Here is a 16,790-nt window from a genome sequence, read left to right on the forward strand (position 1 = left end):
AGACTTTAACCCGGTTAAGAGCAGACGGCTGTTAGTATATGTTTATCAAATAAACATCTAAAACAAAACTAGAAATACATCATACAAACCAATGTAACAGTCAATTCCTGTGTTAGATTACCTGGGTGCAGATAGTATTAGTGATGCCACTTGGCAGGCTCAGTCAGTCTGGATAAAGTATTGCTTCCTTACAGTGTGTAGAAATACCAATCCACACAAGGAAAATACAAAACTATTTGCATGAAATTTAGGGGCATGTTATTAATACAAAAAAAAACAACTAAATAATGATCATTAACTAATCTAAGTCTTGACCTAATATATATATATCCCTGAAGTAACATGGACAATAACAGAACACTCCACAACTAATGTATATACTACATTGTATGAATTAATCTCAAGTATTCAGAATAAAAAAAATACAAAAAAAGATTAACAGTGCTGACAATTCATTAAACCATGATGGGGTCATCTGTCTGGCAACAAACCATGAGGTGTTGCTGTGGAATAGCCATTAAGTGCTTGGTCCATCGATCGCAAACTAAACCTTGGTGAAATGCTGCCAGTTAAAAATGTGTTTCTTAAAAAAAAAATGTTAAAAAGCTACTTCTAGAATATTTCGAGAGATTTTTGGCCTCAGTGAATTTAACAATTCAGACATGTAAATCAGATTAATTGAAGGCTTGAAGTCACATGATTGCAAATACAGTACTTGCTTTGAAATACCCACACAAAATCTCCTTACTCCACAGTATTGCATTCAAGCAACAGCACAGATGTGGAATCTTAAATTATCCCCCCACAAATTATAGACAAACAATGACAAAAAAAAATAAAATCTAAGTTTGAAATGGCCTTCAGTCATTGGTTGTGTTGAAGTGGTCCCCACCTCCTGTCCCTCACAGAGAAAGAGGAACCAGAGGGACTCCCCAGCCAGAGCCCCTGCTGCAGTTCTCGGTCCCCAGTTCAGCAAACTGGCGAAAACATTGGTCACAGCCCATTAAATAAGCCAGGAAAACATTTGGAGGAAGTGCAGTACAGCCATTAGACCATACAGGAGGTGTTCCTGTCTTTTCCAGGCTCCAAAGCTCTGACACCTCAACAGTCCTTACGTGGGTTTATTTTCTGTAATATATACTGACGGTGTATAGCTGCAAGTCTTTTGCTGAGATACTTTTCATCCGACGTGTGAGAGTCCCATGCACAGCCAGGCAGGGTTGCTCATCTCATGCAGACGGGTAGTTAGTTGAAAGGGGACAGGTCCAGGATGAACTCTCCGATGCCAATAAAGTACATGACCTGTGCGATGCCGAAGAGAGGAGCGATGACCAGCGCCCTGCAGCCTGCTCCCTTCAGGAAGGCAGAGGGACCCTCCTTACGCATGATCTTACTGCCATGAGACAGAGAGTAAATAAATCACTACTTGAACTTCAGGAATGTGTGTAAATCAATTATTAGACCTCACTGGTTGGGAAGTTGCAAAAATATCTAAAAGGCAGGAAAATACAAGTATTAAAATAGTGATAAAAGACTGACTCTGTACCTGACACAGTCAACCACACCGTTGTAGCTCTCCTCACTGGCACCTTTGTTTAGAGATTGCAATCTCGTTTTCACAACTGGAATAAAGTGCGAGAACTTGTTATAGCAGGAACTATAGCAGTAAATCAAACACACATTCCACTAGCTTAATAAAAGTGTGTCACAAACAGACAGAGATTACGAACTCACCATCACAAGGATTGACTGCCACAGCTGCGGTAGAGCCAGCCAGACAGCCAGAGAAGAAAGCCCAGTAGAAGGGTGCGGATTCATCTCGAGAGGGCTGGCCCAGCTGGTTGAGGTGGGCGAATAGTGGGAAGTAGACCATGGAGAAGGGGACATCTCTGAAACATAAAACAAGTATTTTACTGCTGGGGGTCAAAATCAAAAGTAACAGTCGGTATCTGTTGTGGCCACCAGCTGCATTAAGTACTGCAGTGCATCTCCTCCTCATGGACTGCACCAGATTTGCCAGTTCTTGATGTGAGATGTTACCCCACTCTTCCACCAAGACACCTGCAAGTTCCCAGACATTTCTGGGAGGAATGGCCCTAGCCCTCACCCTCCGATCCAACAAGTCCCAGACTTGCTCAATGGGATTGAGATCCGGGCTCATCGATGGCCATGGCAGAACACTGACATTCCTGTCTTGCAGGAAATCACACACAGAATGAGCAGTATGACTGGTGGCAATGTCATGCTGGAGGGTCATGTCGGGATGAGCCTGTAGGAAGGGTACCACATGAGGGAGGGGATGTCTTCCCTGTAATGCAGTGTTGAGTTCGCCTGCAATGACAACAAGCTCAGTTCGATGATGCTGTGACAAACCGCCCCAGACCATGACGGACCCTCCACCTCGATCCTTCTCCAGAGTACAGGCCTCGGTGTAACGCTCATTCCTTCGACGATAAACACAAATCCGACCATCACCCCTGGTGAAAGAAAACCGTGACTCGTCAGTGAAGAGCACTTTTTTCCAGTCCAGTGACGGTGGGTTTGTGTCCATAGGCAATGTTGTTGCCGGCGATGTCTGGTGAGGACCTGCCTTAAAACAAGCCTGCAAGCTCTCAGTCCAGCCTCTCTCCGCCTATTGCAGACAGTCTGAGCACTGATGGAGGTATTGTGCGTTCCTGGTGTAACTAGGGCAGTTGCCATCCTGTACCTGTCCCGCAGGTGTGATGTTCGGATGTACCGATCCCATGCAGTTATTACACGAGGTCTGCCACTGCGAGGACGATCAGCTGTCCACCCTGTCTTAGGTGTCTCACTGTACAGACATTGCAATTTATTGCCCTAACCACATCTGCAGTCTTGCTGCATGCAAGGAGCATGCCTAAGGCACGTTCACACAGATTACCAGGGACCCTGGGCATCTTTCTTTTGGTGGTTTTCAGAGTCAGTAGAAAGGCCTCTTTAGTGTCCTAAGTTTTCATAACTGTGACCTTAACTGCCTACCGTCTGTAAGCTGTTAGTGTCTTAACGACCATTCCACAGGTGCATGTTCATAAATTGTTTATGGTTCATTGAACAAGGATGGAAACCAGTGTTTAAACCCTTTACAATGAAGATCTGTGAAGTTATTTGGATTTTTAGAAATCTTTGAAAGACAGGGTCCCGAAAAAGGGACGTTTCTTATTTTGCTGAGTTGAGTTATAGATTTAAGTGATAATGCCAGAGAAGCCGGTGTTTGGAGTATAAATTGGCACAGTTGTTGTTAGGCCTGAGGCGAAGGCCCGAGACTGGCTGACAACATTCTTATCCCTTGCTTGCTAGCTAGCCAACTTACGGTCAGGTCAAGCAGTGCAGCCAGAAGTTTATCAAGTTTATAAATTGTCTGCCTGGGCTGATGAGACAGTGGATTGCGCAGTCAGGTGGAAAAGAGTAAATAGGCATTTCAAAGTCATAGATTTAACAGGTGGTAACTTGTTGGAATAGACTCCGGCTGGAATGCGTTTTTAACCAAATGGCATCCAGGATTAGACCAACCCGTACGTATACGCCCGTGCTTGCTTGCTTGCTTACACACACATTACATAACACCGGTCAAAAGTTTTAGAACTAACTCATTCAAGGGGTTATTTATTTGACCATTTTCTACATTGTAGAATAAGAGTGAAGACCTCAAAACTGTGAAATAACACATGGAATCATATAGTAACAAAAAAAAGTGTTAAAACAAATCAAAAAATATTTGTCATATTTGAGATTCTTCAAATAGCGACTTCGCCTCTGACATTTTTGCACACTCTTGGCATTCGCTCAACCAGCTTCATCTGGAATGCTTTTCCAAAGGTCTTGAAGGAGTTCCCACATATGCTGAGCACTCGTTGGCTTTCCTTCACTCCGCGGTCCGACTCATTCCAAACCATCTCAATTTGGTTGAGGTTGGAGGATTGTGGAGGCCAGGCCATCTGATGCAGCACTCAATCACTCTTCTTCTTAATAAAATAGCCCTTACACAGCCTGGAGGTGTGTTTGGTCATTGTCCTGTTGAAAAACAAATGATAGTCCCACAAAGCGCAAACCAGATGGGATGGCGTATCACTGCAGAATGCTGTGAAGGCTATGCTAGTTAAGTGTGCCTTGAATTCTAAATAAATCCCAATCAGTGTCACCAGCAAAGCATCCCCCCCAATACACATGCGGAGATCATCCGTTCACCCACACCGCGTCTCACAAAGACACAGCGGTTGGAACCAAAAACCTCTAATTTGGACTAATTTGACATTTCCAACGGCCTAATGTCCATTGCTCGTGTTTCTTGGCCCAAGCAAGTCTCTTCTTATTGGTGACCTTTCGTAGTGGTTTCTTTGCAGCAATTCAACCATGAAGGCCTGACTCACACAGTCTCCTCTGAACAGTTGATGTTGAGATGTGTCTGTTAATTGAACATCCAAAGCATTTATTTGGGCTGCCATTTCCGAGGCTGGTAACTATAACGAACTTATCCTCTGCAGCAGAGGTAACTCTGGGTCTTCCATTCCTTTGGCAGCCCTCATGAGAGCCAGTTTCATCATACCGCTTGAAAGGTTTTTGCTATTGCATTTGAAGAAACTTTCAAAGTTCTTGAAATGTTCCGTATTGACTGACATTCATGTCTTAAAGTAATGGACTGTTGTTTCTCATTGCTTATTTGAGTGGTTCTTGCCATTACATGGACTTGGTCTTTTACCAAATAGGGCTATCTTCTGTTTACCATCTCTATCTTGTCACAACACAACTGATTGGCTCAAATCTATTAAGGAAAGAAATTCCACAAATTGACATAACTTCTCTAGGGTAGGGGGCAGAATTTGGAATTTTGGATGAAAAGCATGCCCAAATTAAACTGCCTTCTACTCCGGCCCAGAAGATGGGATATGCATATAATTAGTAGATTTGGATAGAAAACACTAAAGTTTCCAAAACAGTTAAAAATCATGTCTGTGAGTATAAACAGAACTGATTTGGCAGGCGAAAACCCGAGAAAAATCCATTCAGGAAGAAGGAATTTTTGTTGTAGTTTTCTATTCAATGCCATTACAGTATCCATTGACTTAGGACTCAAATTGCAGTTCCTATGCCTTCCACTAGATGTTAATAGTCTTTAGAAACTGTTTCAGGCTTGTATTCTGAAAAATGAGGGAGGTTTTTGGATATAAAGAGAGACTTTATCGAACAAAAGGAACATTTATTGAATAAATGAATGTCTTCAGAGTGCAAACATATGAAGATCAACGGTAAGGGATTAATTTTCTCTCTATTTCTGATTTGTGTAGCTCTTCTACTTGGCTGGTTACTGTTTGTAATGATTTGTCTGCTGGGCTATGTTCTCAAATAATTGTACGGTATGCTTTCGCCGTAAAGCATTTTTGAAATCTGACAGTGGTTGGATTCACAAGAAGTTAATCATTAAACCTATGTGTAATAGTTGTATCTTTTCTGAATTTTTATAATGAGTATTTCTGTATTTGAATTTGGCGCTCTGCAATCTCACTGGATGTTGGCCAGGTGCATACCCCAGAGAAGTTAACAAGGCACACCTGTTAATTGAAATACATTCCAGGTGACTACCTAATGAAACTAGTTGAGAGAATGCCAAGAACGTGCAAAGCTGTCAACAAGGCAAAGGGTGGCTATTTGAAGAATCTCAAATCTATTTTGATTTGTTTAACACTATTTTGGTTACTACATGATACCATGTGTTATTTCATAGTTGATGTCTTCACTATTATTCTACAATGTAGAAAATATTAAAAATAAAGAAAAACCCTTGAATGAGTAGGTGTTCTTAAACACACACACATATATATAAAAGTTATATTCCTGTTTGTTTTCAAGCCCAGCGCCCCATAAAAAAAAAGAGTTCACATGAGTCACATTCATGTGTAACAATCCCTTACCTCATGAGGGTAGCCCAGAGGCCTTTGTAGAGGCCCGGGATGCCTTGAGTGCGGAGAAGTTCCCGGGCGATTTGGGTAGCAGACAGCGCACTGGTTGCAGTGCTGGGCCCCGCGTTGTAAGACCTGCTCAGCACCCTGGTGGCTGCCAGCTTAGTGGGTGACATCGAGGCTGGCTTTATCTGCTGAGCCGCTGGGATGAAGAACAAAAATACATTAATATATTTGCATGAACTTCCAACATCAATCAAATCAGGAAAATACTGTGAACCCGCTTACCTAGCCTTCCTGCATCCTGAAGTTGAATCTTGAGCATTTCCATAGGAGTAGTAATGACAACCTGGCACATGCCCGCACCACAACCTGCCAACATCTCCTTAAACACTGTCAAACCCTTCCTGCAACAAAGAATCAGATTAGAAAGCATGCGTGGGATTGGTCTCGTCAATGACTAGTTGGACACATCAAATCAAATTTATTTGTCACATACACATGGTTAGCAGATGTTAATGCGAGTGTAGCAAAATGCTTGTGCTTCTAGTTCCGACAATGCAGTAATAACCAACAAGTAATCTAGCTAACAATTCCAAAACTACTACCTTATAGACAAGTGTAAGGGGATAAGAATATGTACATAAAGATATATGAGTGAGTGATGGTACAGAGCGGCATAGGCAAGATACAGTAGATGGTATCGAGTACAGTATATACATATGAGATGAGTATGTAAACAAAGTGGCATAGTTAAAATGGCTAGTGATACATGTATTACATAAAGATGCAGTAGATGATATAGAGTACAGTATATACGTATACATATGAGATGAATGATGTAGGGTATGTAAACATTATATTAGGTAGCATAGTTTAAAGTGGCTAGTGATATATTTTACATCATTTCCCATCAATTCCCATTATTAAAGTGTCTGGAGTTGAGTCAGTGTGTTGGCAGCAGCCACTCAATGTTAGTGGTGGCTGTTTAACAGTCTGATGGCCGTGAGATAGAAGCTGTTTTTCAGTCTCTCGGTCCCAGCTTTGATGCACCTGTACTGACCTCGCCTTCTGGATGATAGCGGGGTGAACAGGCAGTGGCTCGGGTGGTTGTTGTCCTTGATGATCTTTATGGCCTTCCTGTGACATCGGGTGGTGTAGGTGTCCTGGAGGGCAGGTAGTTTGCCCCCGGTGATGCGTTGTGCAGACCTCACTACTCTCTGGAGAGCCTTACGGTTGTGGGCGGAGCAGTTGCCGTACCAGGCGGTGATACAGCCCACCAGGATGCTCTCGATTGTGCATCTGTAGAAGTTTGTGAGTGCTTTTGGTGACAAGCCAAATTTCTTCAGCCTCCTGAGGTTGAAGAAGGCGCAGCAGCGTGTCTGTGTGGGTGGACCAATTCAGTTTGTCTGTGATGTGTATGCCGAGGAACTTAAAACTTGCTACCCTCTCCACTACTGTTCCATCGATGTGGATAGGGGGGTGTTCCCTCTGCTGTTTCCTGAAGTCCACAATCATCTCCTTAGTTTTGTTGACGTTGAGTGTGAGGTTATTTTCCTGACACCACACTCCGAGGGCCCTCACCTCCTCCCTGTAGGCCGTCTCGTCGTTGTTGGTAATCAAGCCTACCACTGTTGTGTCGTCCGCAAACTTGATGATTGAGTTGGAGGCGGCCACGCAGTCGTGGATGAACAGGGAGTACAGGAGAGGGCTCAGAACGCACCCTTGTGGGGCCCCAGTGTTGAGGATCAGCGGGGTGGAGATGTTGTTGCCTACCCTCACCACCTGGGGGCGGCCCGTCAGGAAGTCCAGTACCCAGTTGCACAGGGCGGGGTCGAGACCCAGGGTCTCGAGCTTGATGACGAGCTTGGAGGGTACTATGGTGTTAAATGCCAAGCTGTAGTCGGTGAACAGCATTCTCACATAGGTATTCCTCTTGTCCAGATGGGTTAGGGCAGTGTGCAGTGTGGTTGAGATTGCATCGTCTGTGGATCTATTTGGGAGGTAAGCAAATTGGAGTGGGTCTAGGGTGTCAGGTAGGGTGGAGGTGATATGGTCCTTGACTAGTCTCTCAAAGCACTTCATGATGACGGAAGTGAGTGCTACGGGGCGGTAGTCGTTTAGCTCAGTTACCTTAGCTTTCTTGGGAACAGGAACAATGGTGGCCCTCTTGAAGCATGTGGGAACAGCAGACTGGGATAGGGATTGATTTAATATATTTAATAGCGCATGCTCTGAGGGCGCGGCTGGGGATGCCGTCTGGGCCTGCAGCCTTGCGAGGGTTAACACGTTTAAATGTTTTCCTCACATCGGCTGCAGTGAAGGAGAGTCCGCATGTTTTGGTTGCGGGCCGTGTCAGTGGCACTGTATTGTCCTCAAAGCGGGCAAAAAAGTTATTTAGTCTGCCTGGGAGCAAGACATCCTGGTTCGTGACGGGGCTGGTTTTATTTTTGTAATCCGTGATTGACTGTAGACCCTGCCACATACCTCTTGTGTCTGAGCCGTTGAATTGAGATTCTACTTTCTCTATACTGACGCTTAGCTTGTTTGATTGCCTTGCGGAGGGAATAGCTACACTGTTTGTATTCGGTCATGTTTCCGGTCACCTTGCCCTGATTAAAAGCAGTGGTTCGCGCTTTCAGTTTCACGCGAATGCTGCCATCAATCCAAAAGCATGCATTAGTATACATCTATTACACTACACTATTACACTACATCAGTCTTCCTCTCAATCTACTGTCTTTAAATGGCAGAAATGTAAACGGTCACTTACTCATTTTTGCTAAGATGCTGCCGGAAGAAATCATTTGCGGCTAGTTTGATGGCCTTCTCAGGAGTGACCAGGGTCAGATTCACAGCAGCACCTGAAGGCAAAACAATTGACCATTAGTCAAACCTTAAAAATCATCACGAGCAAGTCAACACAATAAGTTACATTAAAACATGAGAAACATGATGAAAGCAGAACATGAATGAAAGAAGAGACCAGAAAAGGGCATGCAGAGAGAGAATGGGAAATGAAAATTGAGAATGTGAAAAGTTAGACTCGTCTAATGTAAGAAAGACCAACATTTCTTTAGAAAACTATGTGGGAAGAAGACTTTAGATTAAGGTGTTGGCTAGTCTACGTGCCAGTGGGGGATGGACAGACGAGAATGAAGGTAGCCTTAGCCACTACTACAATATACATTTTCCCAAGAACACTGAATGTCAATGATCACAAGTGTTGGTGAATGAACAGAGAAAGTCAAAGGAGTCAACAGGAGAGGTGAGAATAAGTTGTATAAAGACATGAAGGAGCAAAATATTTCACAAATGGCACATAAAAAAAACAATGTTTGCCTAGTTGAAATAGAGCAGTGTAGTAAGAACCATTAAATGATTTGCCTCCAGCGTGGCTGCGCCATATCGGCTAGCCTCTCAATATCCCAGGGGGATCCACGTCTGTAATATGAAAAACACAGATGCAAAAAAAACAAGCATTCCTCACACAAATGGAGCCCGATAAAACAGGCTCCAACCTCCTCTCCACAATAGACACTGTTGCCACTCATAAATGTGTTACATACAATATTCCGTTTCAGTAAGGCTATAGTAATGCAGTTCACTGAACACTGATCATGTGATCAATTGAAAATGTGGCAATTTCCTTTTATAAGGATTGATGGAGAACACCATTTGTCATTCAATTAAAATTCAAATGAAGTAACAAACAATTTGCATAACGAAGGATGCATATAAACATCACTACATTGTGGTGACAATCAATCAATTTAAGATGACATGTGAATATCGCTTTTTTTTCTATCAGTAATGAGCAACTACTGCATTAATTGTGAACAGCAACTTGACAGCTTATACTTTAAGTCAAATATATAATTAAATTCTCATCAGTTTGTTGCAATTTCACTAATAACCCCCCTGTTGACTAGGTAAAGAACCACACCTATTAAACAAAGACTAAAAATGAAATTACTCTTACCTCTATACATGCCAAAGTATCCTTCTGATCTAACGGTTTTGACAAGGCAGTCCATCCTGAGAGAGAAAAGACATGTCAGAACGAGGGAAATTTCTCACAACAACTAATTACTACGAATTATTTCTCGAATAGTTGCATTCGTGACAAAAAGTTTGAGAGACATCATCCAACAAATCATATGTAAATACAAAGTACAGCCATTTCTACCCATGTAGGTCAAACAGAACTAAGGAACATCAAGGGGCTTAAGGCTGGGAGTGGAGAAGACAGCTGAATGGGTGCACAGAGCAGAGGGAAATGTCATCTCCCCTCACACATTCCTCAGGGTTACTCAACGGGAAAGAATAGGACAATGGCAGGAGTCAGTCGTTACAGACACCGGATTCAAAACCTGGCATTAGTCTATGCTTTCACAATGGCAACCGGATTCTTTGAAGTACTGACCAAGATATCCCATCCGATATATTTAGTGCAGACCTGCTAACCTTGAAGAATTTACCAGTTGAGCACCTTTTAAGCCTAATAATGATGTTGGCAAAAAAAGACTGCCTCAATAAGAATGGTGGGCTATAGACTTATGGGTACTTGGTAATTGCCTGCTCTTCAGTAGCCAACAAGAAATATGTTTAAATGTTCAATCAGGGTTCTCCCTAGGATCTTCTGACAAAGTGGTGCAAATGTAGGCCTAAGGTCAGGAAGGAAAAACTCCAACTGTCATTTCCTGAAACTTGAGTCTGAAACTATATCAAACATTGTATCCAAGTCTTGTGTATGGTCCTAAATAAAATTGTAGTCCCAACGACAATTTTTCTAGGTAAAATGTTGGGGTAGTGATTATTCTAAATAATAGGTGTCGATGTGGATAGTCTAGTGAAAATGTAAACTGGCTTCTTAATTTTGTTTCGGAGAGAAAATTCTGAATAATTAAATTACTGGATGCAATGTCGTACTCTAGTTTACTGTAGGCTATATGGAATATGAAACAACTGAACTAGGCCTATATGAGCTTGTTGCAGATCTTTATCCCTGACCTCATCCATCAAGTTAGGGCCGACTACTAGGCTCCCATTCATTCAGCATGCCCTGTTGTCATTGGTGAACTGACTATTATCACATCATTAGCAGCCTACTGTTGACATACAGCCATATCAAGAGGACAGATCAAGTACTGATTAATGAACATACTGTTCAGATTAGTGGGCCTAACAACTTCCTCTGAAGGACAGTATTAGCGGAAACAGCTCTCTCTGCCATGTCTGTTTCCATCCATGCAGCGACGCACACTAAACTACCGCAACCCTGCGCGTTTCCTTGCCCGTCAATGCCCTCACACCCACTACCGTTGCGGAGATCAAAGCATGCGCGGGCAAGAAAGTATTCTCACTTAGTTAACCAAACTCTGTAGCTAACTACCTTCATCGTAATGACGTGTTAACTAAGGAGCCAACACTATTTTTCCCCTCACACATAAGTGGTATCAATGGACGAAGTGGGGAGCTGCCATCCAGTTGGCGGAAGGACAATAGTACTACGACCACGGGACGGAGCGCTACAGATATTTCCAACTCGCCCAAGTCGTTTGATTGGCTCATCTCCAAATTGAGACGGTTGAGTACCAGCTACTTTGAACTGTAATTGTTCAGGTTGGCAGGTCTGTTAGTGTCATCCTTCCACGCCTTTGAGTTTAAAAAAAAAAATATTATTATCATCATCATCATCATCCAATAAACAATCTAGATTTAGCTATGCAGTCACACAGCATGACATAAGAAGGGAGGACAGAGTGAAGGACTCACATGTTTTTGTAGATCTGTTGGCCTTGCCTCTGGTTCTGTAGCCTGGTCTTTACCAGGTCGATGGGAAACACACAGGTAACCCCCACAATGCCAGCAATACCACCATTAATCAGTTTAGCGGGAAGGCTGGAAAAAACAGTTTGAGATTATGTTCAGATTGGCATATCACAGAACTTCAAAGCACTTGAAATAGATCAAATATAATGGATGCATGCCCTTATGAAAACTGTACTGTAACATCTAGACATCTATTGCACATACAGTATGAGATAGAGAAGCCTACAGTGACAGTACCTGATCTGCTGCTTGGTCATGGTATATTTGAGATAGGTAGCAGATGTAGAACGGAGCTGTGAGACTTTGTGAGATATTGTAGTGGTCAGTAGATCATGTGCTGATGAGCAGCTGAGTCGAGATCTGGAGGGGAAGAGGCAGGGAGATTATATATAGACTTTTAGTCTAGAGGACGAGGTACACAAACGCAACATTACCTCCCAAGAGAATTCTCTTCGGTTATAGTCACAGTCGTGTATATTCCCCCTCAAGATGATACCACGACGGCCCTCAAAGAACTACACTGGAGTTGATGCAAACTGGAAACCACATATCCTGAGGCCACATTTATGGTAATTGGGAGTTTTAGGAAAACACTACCTAAGTTCTACCAACACATTGACTGTTGTACTCTCGCTGGTAAAACATTGGATCACTGCTACTCAAATTTTCGAAATGCCTACAAGGCCCTGCCCCGTCCTCCATTTGGCAAATCTGACCACGACTCCATTTTGCTCCTCCCTTCCTATAGGCAGAAAATCAAACAGGAAGTACCCATGCTAAAGTCTATTCAATGCTGGTCTGACCAATCGGAATCCATGCTTCAAAATTGTTTTGATCACGTGAACTGGGATATGTTCTGGGTAGCCTCAATAATATTGACAAATACACAGATACGGTGACTGAGTTCATCAGAAAGTGTATAGGAGATGTTGTACCCACGGTGACTATTAAAATGTACCCAAACCAGAAACCGTGGATAGATGGCAGCATTCACACAAAACAGAAACCGCAAACAACTGCATTTAACCATGGCAAGGTGATTGAGAATATGGCCGAATACAAATAGTGTAGTTATTCCCTCCGTAAGGTAATCAAACACTCAAAATGTCCCAATAGAGCCACAGAGGATGCAATCACCCTTTCCCATCTGGACAAGAGGAATACCTATGTAAGAATGCAGTTCATTGACTATAGCTCAGCATTCAACACCATAGTACCCTCTATTCTCATCATTCAGCTCGGGGCCCTGGGTCTGAACCCCGCCCTGTGCAACTGGGTCCTGGACATCCTGACGGGCCATCCCCAGGTGGTGAAGGTAGGAAACAACACCTCCACTTCGCCGATCCTCAACACATGAGCCAGAAGGGTGCATGGTCAACAACAACGATACAGCCTACAGGGAGGAGGTAGACGTCGTTTTCCCCCCCAAAAAACTTTTTTTTCCTAAATCCAGTTTCTCTTTGGCATGTGATGAAACGACTGACGTAACAAATACTGCCCAATTTTGCCATTTGTGTGTGTGGGATTACCACTGAGTTTGACACAAGGGAGGAATCACTGTCTTTGGAAGCCATGCATGGCACCACCTGAGGTGAGGGCTTGTTTGAGAAACTTGTCTCGGCTATGAGCAAATTTGAGCTACAGTTTAAAAAATTAAGTGTCCTTACTATAGATGAGGGCCAGTCATGGTTGGCTCGAAAAAGAGGTTAACCACATTAGTGAAAAAAAAATGATGAGTTGTCTCAGTCTTAATCTAAGTGATTTAATTGTATGCAACAGCATCATACACCAAGAAAGTCTGTGCGCACAGTCCCTGAAGCCGAACAATGTAACGGCATCTGTAGTGTCGAACATCAATTTTATCAAAAGCAAAGGGCTGAATAACCTCCAATTTAAGGAGCTATTGAGTGATCTTGAATCGGAGTATGGTTCTGGTTTGGCGGTATGATGGTTGAGCCGTGGAAATATGCTCGCGCGGTTTTACGGACTGAAGGATGAAGTAAGTATAAAAAAAAAAAAAAAAAAAAAAAAAAAAATTAATAGAGATGAAGGGGAAACCTGTCGCGGAACTGAGTGATGACAAGTGGATATGTGATTTGGCCTTCATGGTGGACATAACCAAGTATCTGTCTGACTTGAACGTCAAGCTCAAAAGGGCTGAAACAGCTTCTCAGCGATCTGCTGTCAAACGTGAAATCGTACGAAATTAAAGCTGTGGCAAGACCAACTAGAAAGGAGTAACACAGTGCATTTTCCTACTCCGCAAGGACAAGAGCCTGAGATTACTTGGGAATATGCCGGTGAGTGTGGAAAGCTCGCAAAGGCATTTTGTGAGCAGTTTAAGGATGTAAAAAGTAAACTGGAGTTGAACATATTTGCAACCCCGTTTAACGTCGAACCAGCGGATGTGACGGATGGCCTACAACACTAAGTCATTGAGCTGCAAAGCAATGACGAGCTCAAAGCCAGGTACAACCTCCCTCTCCTACAAAATGTACATTAGTGCAGAGCATTTTTCTGTTCTGAGGAGACATGCACTTAAATTTGCATCGGTGTTCGGGACGACCTACTGCTGTGAGCAGTTCTTTTCCAATCTGACAAAGACTCGATTCTGCTCAAGACTGACTGACACAAACCTGGAAAACCAGCTGCCAGTAGCATCATCTTCACTGCCAGCTGACATCAAACGCCTCTTCAAAGATAAGCTGTTTCAGCCATAGCATTAGAGGCAAGTTTGAACAAGCAATCATAATAACATTATGTACAATACTAATATCTATTTAAATAGGACTAACACTTTTCTAAATACTCAAGGACACAAGAAACATAAGTCATATTTAAAACTATGAAACCAATGTCGGTGATTAAAGTCACATTAACACATGAATAAAATAGAAGATTTTATTTCACCTTTATTTAACCAAGATTGCCACTTGTAATAATATGGCCCCCGAATTAATTTATAAATATCCAAATGGCCCTTGATGGCAAAAAGGTTCCCCAACCCTGGGTTAGAGCGTTAGGCCAGTTATTGAAATTTGCTAGATCGAATCCCCGAGTTGACATGGTAAAAATCTGTCGTTCTGCCCCTGAACAAGGCAGTTAACCCACTGTTCCCCAGTAGGCCGTCATTGTAAATACGAATTTACTTGTTAAATAAAAATTAAATAAATAAAGAACACGCCTCGTTGCTCCCAGTTCAAGTAGTACTGTTCGAGTTTCCCACTTATTACAAACACAATATTACAACCTGCTTGCTACTCTTGAGTAAGATGGGCATGTAACTAGTAACGTTAAAAGGTTAGTGCTAATCAGTGTCCTTTGGATGTAGCTACCCCCAAAGGCATCAGTTTGCATGAATTGAAAGTGTTCTTGGCCCCGAGGCATCAGCTCAGTTAAGTTAGCTAAGACACAGTCCGTGTCAGTATGTGGACAAGATTCAACTCCAGTCTAACTTGTGTATTCATCCATTATTTTTTCTATATTTTTTTTACCTTATTCAATAACATTCATGTGTTATTAACATTGCCTCATTTACTGATTTAGCTAATGTTAACATTACCAAGGCCAGGGTAACGTATGATGACTAACTTATCGCTTGCTAGCTACCGTTAGTTAGCTTGTATTTATCTGGAAATGGCCAATTCAATAACTTCGCTAGCTATAGCTAACGTTGCTGAAACATTACTGATCAAGTGTATCTATAGCAACAACTCGTACTCAAATCTCTGAGATGTAATTTAACAGCACTAGCGTGAGCTATTTGATATCGGGCAAGCTCGTTGGCTAACTTCTAACAAGCCTCTGCATTTCCTCTTCCAATAATGCATTGCTAGGAAAAAGAGCCACGATGACATAGCAATTGTCAATACAATGGTGATACATTAATATTGATATTTGCCAACGTTCGATAATGATACTCACCTAAAATAAATGTGAGATGAGATCTTTCGTTCTTGTACTTGAAAGTATCGTCAGCCTCGTAGTCGTGTAATTTACCGAACGCGAGATAATGGAAATTTCCATTCATTCATGTGAAGGAGGGGCCAAATCGTCAAACGTGGAGTTCCAATCCATCCAATCGTGGTTTGTAGATTTACATATTGACGGTTCATTGGTCCTTTTAGTTGTAGAAGAGCGTGTGGTGGGCGGTAGCATTCGCTCCACATTAAGACTATGGTCAAGTCCAACCCAGTATCTAATTAATTAGTACCCCAAAACATTGCGCTTATTTGTACATAGTTAATGAGAGGCTGGGTTGCAACCAATAAACTGAATAAAAAGCCTTTTAATTAGATATTTGATGGCGTAGCTAGTTTATTTATGGTCTGTGTGTCCCATAGAAATATGATTACATATCTACACGGGTGTCTGCACATTTTAAACTAAACTGTAATTCTCATTTTGCTGTCTGTATACAAATTGTGTAAATGTCAATATACAAATCTAGTTAATAAAGTTGAGTTAATGCAGATAAATAACAAAAACATGTTAACTGTGGAGGCTTTGCCTTTCGCTTTTGCACAATTTAAGGCAGTTCCCACGAGAATGAAAATCAACCATCCACAATGTATACCAATTTACTTCTGACATGTGAATCTACTATATATTTGACTGTCTCACAGTATAGGATCACACATTTTAGTACTTGCTTTTCTATGTCAACATACAATAATGCTTATGTCAATGTTATAGAGAAAAAAAAGCTTGAGCAAAGAGCGGGATGCGGCAACGGGTGGCATTTGAGGAGGCACTTCAAGAAAGCTAACACACAGCAATATAATTTCAACATGTAGCTAGCTGTAAGTGCCATTTCTTCCCAATTCCCCTCTATATTTTTAATGCAGTTGAAATCTGGGTACATACCACACTGTTGAAATTTTAACCACAGACAGATTCCCATTCTATGTTTGATTTTAATAAATTGTTTAGGATCAGAAGGAGCGAGCTGCAAAGCGAGTGACTTGCTCCTTCCATTAGCCTTGCCCCTGTCCAATGGATGGAGTAGGACAGCCGCAGCAACATAATTCACCAAAGACC

General features: G+C 42.3%; 1 protein-coding gene across 1 annotated transcript; it reads right to left on the bottom strand.

Annotated features, from left to right (window-relative positions):
- Window positions 1-26: 26 nt before the first annotated feature.
- Window positions 27-15,784, bottom strand: LOC115135912 (mitochondrial glutamate carrier 1-like). Its single transcript, XM_029671115.2, has 10 exons — window positions 15,675-15,784; window positions 11,988-12,110; window positions 11,694-11,819; window positions 9,898-9,953; window positions 8,689-8,779; window positions 6,204-6,322; window positions 5,928-6,117; window positions 1,735-1,889; window positions 1,547-1,622; window positions 27-1,393 (listed from the first exon to the last, which is right to left on the bottom strand). The coding sequence occupies exons 2-10, from the start codon at window positions 12,005-12,007 to the stop codon at window positions 1,246-1,248; spliced, it is 981 nt and encodes a 326-aa protein (XP_029526975.1). The 5' UTR covers window positions 12,008-12,110; window positions 15,675-15,784; the 3' UTR covers window positions 27-1,245.
- Window positions 15,785-16,790: the final 1,006 nt, after the last annotated feature.

This window comes from Oncorhynchus nerka, linkage group LG2, assembly GCF_034236695.1.
Source record: "Oncorhynchus nerka isolate Pitt River linkage group LG2, Oner_Uvic_2.0, whole genome shotgun sequence".
Taxonomy (NCBI): Eukaryota; Metazoa; Chordata; class Actinopteri; order Salmoniformes; family Salmonidae; genus Oncorhynchus; species Oncorhynchus nerka.